Source organism: Chaetura pelagica, unplaced genomic scaffold, assembly GCF_000747805.2.
Source record: "Chaetura pelagica isolate M959 unplaced genomic scaffold, ChaPel_1.0 scaffold115, whole genome shotgun sequence".
NCBI lineage: Eukaryota > Metazoa > Chordata > Aves > Apodiformes > Apodidae > Chaetura > Chaetura pelagica.
This window is the reverse complement of record NW_009953761.1, coordinates 445443-451844: the sequence shown is the minus strand read 5'-3', so window position 1 is coordinate 451844 and position 6402 is coordinate 445443. Positions and strand designations below refer to the sequence as shown.

Below are 6402 nucleotides of genomic sequence, written 5' to 3'. Positions count from 1 at the left end.
AATGCTGGAAAAGAAGATGCTGGGGTGGGGAGAAAAAGAAGAACACTTTTACAACTCACCTCTGCAGTACTTCCAGTGCTGGGTCCAAGCCTTTCAAACACACTGGGTCTTCGGGATGTGCTATCGGATATGGTCTTGGTATTTTCCACTGTGACCTTCCTTCTAATTTTTGACATTTTGTACTACTTCAACCAAAAAAAAAAGCAAAACTGTAAAATCCTTCAATTTGGGGCTATTGACACTGAACTCGCATGAATAAAATGATACACGTTGCAGGAGTTGCTGCAGAGGTGATGAAGAAAGAAAAAGAAGTCATAAATGAGTGAAATGTATCTAGTAACAAGGAATGGCTCCAATTTGAACTAGACAGCTGAACACCAGTAATGATAATTTTTCATTTTACTTTATGACTTGCTTTGGATTTTTCAACTTCCCTTTGGGAAAGATCATATGGTATGTTATTCATTTAGGTAGCAAACACCAAAGAGAACAGAGGATTTTCTTTGTTGTGTATTTTTTGAGCATCAACTCAAGTGACTTCAAGTGAAAAGAACATTTAATATTACTTCACCAACCTCTTAGAAACAGGTTCTGACCACCACAAACAGCTCCAAGTTTCAGAAACAAACCTCTAAAAATGAGAGCTCCATTTTTCCCTTGTTTGTTGTGTGTGACAACCTACTGAAAACGATCTAGGCATCATCCACAGTCTATGTTTGTTATTGATTTGTATTCTACAACTATTAGGAAACATCTGAGTTTAGAAAAAAAACCAACAAAAAACCCAAAAATAACCCCATAAAACCCCACAACAGTGGTACACTAGCTAAGCTGATTAAGAAGTAACTCCTTTTCATTAAGAGAAACAGATTTTGAAGCAAATACAGCACAAGTCTGATAAATAAGAAGTCACAATTTATCTTACCTGAGGAAGGAGTTATTTAACATAGAAAGAAAATCATATTAAAAAAAAAAAAAAAAATAAAAAAAAAAAAAAAAATAAAAAAAAAAAAAAAAATAAAAAAAAAAAAAAAAATAAAAAAAAAAAAAAAAATAAAAAAAAAAAAAAAAATAAAAAAAAAAAAAAAAATAAAAAAAAAAAAAAAAATAAAAAAAAAAAAAAAAATAAAAAAAAAAAAAAAAATAAAAAAAAAAAAAAAAATAAAAAAAAAAAAAAAAATAAAAAAAAAAAAAAAAATAAAAAAAAAAAAAAAAATAAAAAAAAAAAAAAAAATAAAAAAAAAAAAAAAAATAAAAAAAAAAAAAAAAATAAAAAAAAAAAAAAAAATAAAAAAAAAAAAAAAAATAAAAAAAAAAAAAAAAATAAAAAAAAAAAAAAAAATAAAAAAAAAAAAAAAAATAAAAAAAAAAAAAAAAATAAAAAAAAAAAAAAAAATAAAAAAAAAAAAAAAAATAAAAAAAAAAAAAAAAAGGAAGATACATATTGGACACTGACACAGGTTGGAGAAAAAGGGCAAAATAAGCTTCAAAAAATACTGTCCATTCCTAAAGTGTTACTTGATCTACACAGAAATAAAATCAAGTCAGAAAAATCTGCCAGATGATGGACAATTTATATACAGTTCAAAAAAATACCTCTTCATTGTACTGAAAAAAGCCATAATTCTACAGCTCATGGGTCAGTGTGACATGATCATCTCCTACCCTTCTGCTGTTGTTTCTGCTTCTATCCATAGGTCACTGTGTTTAGAACACACACTTAAGCTAATTTCTTATACACAAACAAGTTACAAATGACAAAAAGCTTCCCCATAGAGTCAGAATAATACAAATTTAAACTAACCCCCACCAGATTGGAATAAGACAAATTTTCACTGATTCTGATCAGTAATGTGCTCCCACAACATTCAGATGGCAAGGTTCCATTCTACAGCAAAAAAAATAAATTAATATATAAATGAGGACAAATGTACATAACATATATTACTGCTGTAACTTGTATTTTATACCTCACACTTAGATAATACCTGGCTCTCTTGCACCTTAGTGAAACTCGGTTATCTGTGTCCTATGGCTACTTCAATAACAAGACCTCCCTAGAAGTTTGACACTTGCACATTCTACAAACAGAACTCTGTACTGAAGCTCTTGCTAAGCACTTTAGCTCTTAATAAAGAACAGAAGAAAGTTCACACTATGCAGTTCAGAGATTTCTCAGCTCAGTTCTGGTGACTAATTCTCCAACCCTTTGATTATCTGAAGAATTTCTTCTAATGAGTACAGTTCAGATAACCAAGAGGTTAATCCAAGATGCTCAGAGAGGGTAGAAGTTAACCATGTGGTGGATACCAAACATAAAAAAAACAATGGTTAACATCAATTAGTGGAAGCAGACAGTGAAACAGTAGAATTTGCCAGTAGTAGGAAATTATTTCGGTTAGCAAAAACTGTGGAGATTAGAGATTTCCAGAAAAATCTAATTCAGTTAGATAATTGAGTAATAGAACAGCAGATGAAATGCAAATAAATATGATGTAATGCACACAAGGAGAAATAATTTTATCTAAATACTTGAGGAGTTCAAATTAGTCCAGTCTTCTGAGAAAAATAATTAGGAGTCATTGTGGACAGCTCAATGTGCAGCAGTAGTTATAAAGGCTGACAGGGTAAACCGTTGAAGTTAGAAAGCAAAACAATACCACATCTCACCTAGCTGAGCACCTTTCCATTTAAGGATTGTTTCCCACTGTATTTCAGGAAAAAAAAACTTCACTGAATTTGTAAGGTTCCATGCAGCTACAGCCTTTAATAGAAAATACAAAAATCGACTGACATACGCAAAAGCATTTTTAGTAAGACGACCACATACCAAATACTGAACTTGGTTTAAATATTTACAGTAATAAGAGCCATATCTGAAACAAAAAGGGTTAGAAGAACGGCACTGGCAATGGCATAGGGAGAGGGTTCAACACAGGAAAGACAGGTAAAATGAGTGCATATAATGTGCAAGTACAGTTTACATTGACATGATAGCAGTAGATACAAAAACATTTCATTATTTTTGCCTCCTGAGTGCTCTTTAATTTTCAAAGAAAATGAGGCAAAACATCATTTCTTAGATGTTATTTTTTACCCACCAAACAGTACCTTCTTGGAATTAACTTCTATCGGAAGCTATGATGGTGATTAGGCTTAGGAGAGTTACAAACATGGAGAGGATGAAGGGGTAATATTACCATTACTGAACAGATAATTTCATTCCAACTACCTACTTCCCTATATTTTGACTGATAATTTCCTACACGGAAATTAACAGAACACCACCCAACCTTTAATCTTCTAAAGTTTGTAAACCCCTCTATCCTAAATAAAATTAAAACTTGGGATGTGAAAAAACTACTATTTCAGGCAGCATTCTGTCAATTCTATCCTTACAGTCTGACACATATCCACCAGTTTGTAATTAAAAACAGATACTTTATCAACAGTGGAGGTATTGTATAAGAAATTATTCTAAGCCAACAAAACCAGTGTTCTGTAACTGTACAACATTATAATGAGGATCTCACTCCTGCAGCTGGAACTGCACAAAATTTCAAGTGCATATAGTATTATACAGGCTGCAGGATTAGAATCCACACAAGTCAGAGGCAAACTGCAGAATCTTCACTATGTCAAATATTGCCTTAGACTGTATCTGAAAATACAGTCACTTCCATTTTCATTCTTCAAAGACCAAGAAAGTTGGAAAAATAAAGAGACTATGAAAACAATATTGCATGTGAAATCTCAGATGCATAACAGCAGTTTTATATTACTGACAAATGTCCTTGCTGTCCTCAGAAAAATCTGAGGGGAAAACTGTAGTTTCCTTTCTGAATTTCTCAGACTGCATTTTAACGTATAATCAAGAACAATTTAAATGGAACATCTCACAAGAATTCCCATGATTTGCTCAGTTCTCCCCCATTTTCATCTTATGTTGCTTTACCTTGATGATCACAGTTCTGCTATCAATCCCACACTGATGGCCAGTGCAATGATTCATTTTCCATCAAAACCCTGTTGTCTCCCAACTACAATCAAACACTCACATAAATTAGACAGCACTGAGTATCAGGGTGAGCTGAGCCTTGAGCATTCATATTTCAACATTTCAAATGATTACTAGCATGATTTCTGGCTTGTTGCTGGGGTTTTTTTTAAGTAAGTTCGTAAGTAGAAAATTATATACTTCTCTATTTCAGGTACATGACACTACACTGCTAAATCTACCCAGGGCATTGAAGGGCCTGCAACTTTTGAAACAGTTTACTACCACTAAGTGAAATTAACTTCATACTCCCAAAAGAAATACTATAGCTAAGGTTTTAACTGTAAACTATCACTTTTCCATACATAAGTAAGATCCACAGGAATCTTCAATAATAAATTAGATATATTTTAACACTACAATAACTTATAGATGCACCTACGTTATTCTTTAAATGGAGTAAGTTTCCCAGAGAAATAATCTGTTAATGGCATTAGTTATACCACCATTTAAAGCCAAATACATATCACAGTGTTACTTCATGAATGAATCTAAAATGTAGACAAACTTAGGATAAGCAAGTATACCAAGTGGATACTACCCCAAGTAACTGAAATCAATGAAACGTGATACAATTGACAATATATTCTGTGAAATACTCTGCTTTTATTATCAGTACTCCTACATTTTGGTGTCAAGCATGCTTAACGTTTTTCTTCAACAGAAGGATGATATCACATAAGCCACGATCAAGAGAAACTCATCTGAAATATCTGCTTTTCTGTCAGAAAAACCTAATCCAGTCCTCTGCAAATGTTAATCCTGTTTCTACAGGAAAACTAGAAACTTGAGATGTAACAAAACAAAAGCCAAGTTCACAAAACGCCTATAAAGAGATAAGAACTCTTCAAGAAGTCCAAGACATCCTTAACAAGCATGTCAATGTCTGTGCGTGCATTTGTGCACACCACACACAGGCTAAACATTACATCACTTACAAAAATCCTACATGTGAAGTGATAAATAATATGCCCTTTGAAGTAGCAAGCAAAATTTTAATTTAAAAATCCTACAGAAGTTCAGATACAAACTAATCAAAATCCTCTAGAATAAACTAAATATCTGTGGACAACTAAATAACAGCTTGGAAAGAGGAAAATGTCAGTGGTCCCCTTCACTTTTTCAAATGGAGAGCTTTTACCTGAAAAGGTTTTGTTTGTGATTATAACATTAACATTTCTGTGTCACAATACTAATAAAATAGTGATATCTGAAAGGGCTCCCCAGGTTTACTACCTAAAAATAATGCTAACACCAGTAAAACGTTGTTAACCAACTGAAAAAAAAAAAAGTCAAATACTGGTTGTACATTTATACGATGTCAGTCTAGCACTCTTCAATGCACACATGGCCTGTTTGACAGAAAACTAGAAATAATTCCAAGTTTCCTTTAATAACTCCATGCTGTTAACCCATACCATAGTAACTCTAACCTGTCTCTCTACTTTAACATATGGTATTTCTCCATTCACAGTAATAAGCAACTGCTAATTACGTTTTCCCAAGTATAAAATCATGGTTGGCTTTCTACATGTAAATAAATAAACGAAAAACCCAGGACCTAGCATCATTAAAAGAAGTATATGGTATTTCATAACTTGTCTAGTGAAGTCCTCACACTGAAAGAAGATGTTTTAGGAGACTAAGGAACAGTCTAAGCAGAAAGGTGCGGACAGATCCACCTTCACTTGGCCTTCATATCAAGTTGGATGGACACGTGTTATCTCCAATCAGATCACCACATTAGCACGTTGTCACACTCGAGCAAACGTGCTGAGAAGGAGGGTGTATTATCTTGGGCACAGCCACATGTAACCACACTTGCACAGTTTTCAGACAGTTCACGGGATGAGTCTGTCCACTCCCGTCTGCACAGAGGAACCATGTTTCACCACCAGAGCAAGATGCCACCAAGTCCTGGCTGCTGACCCACTATCTGTCAGAAACTGTTCTTCATACAGCCTTCCAAAAGGTTGACAAGAAATCAATGGTGGAGTAAGAATCCAGCAAAGAAGCCAAAGGTGAGGACCTAAGCAGCCCAACTGTGCCACTAACCCAACATGCCCAGCCTACAACTTCTGGAAGGGATGGGAGTTCGTTGTAGCTGCTACCTAGAGAAACGGTGACGAGTGATTCTATTCGAGCGAAATTAGTAGCTCCTCTACGCGCATAAAGCAGGAACTGTTTTACTGCCAGGAAGCGGGAGAAGAGCCCCACTGAAGTGGAAAAAAAACCCAAACAAACACAATCCCCACGAATAGGAAAGATCCAGGCACGCAGAGGCCTGGATGCAGCCCGCACTGACGGAACCACACCCGAGCAGAAACGCCAGGAGGGCCGGCAGG

The 6402-nt window shown here is 34.2% G+C and overlaps 1 protein-coding gene across 1 annotated transcript in view; it reads right to left on the bottom strand.

The window, feature by feature from the left end:
• The window catches only part of ZC3H13 (zinc finger CCCH-type containing 13), a 38692-nt gene extending 38516 nt beyond the window's left edge, over positions 1 to 176 (bottom strand). The window contains exon 1 of the mRNA XM_010000841.1: positions 60 to 176. Coding sequence (XP_009999143.1) covers positions 60 to 176 — 117 coding nt within the window. The remainder of the gene's footprint in view (positions 1 to 59) is intronic.
• Between the last annotated feature and the right edge of the window lie 6226 nt (positions 177 to 6402).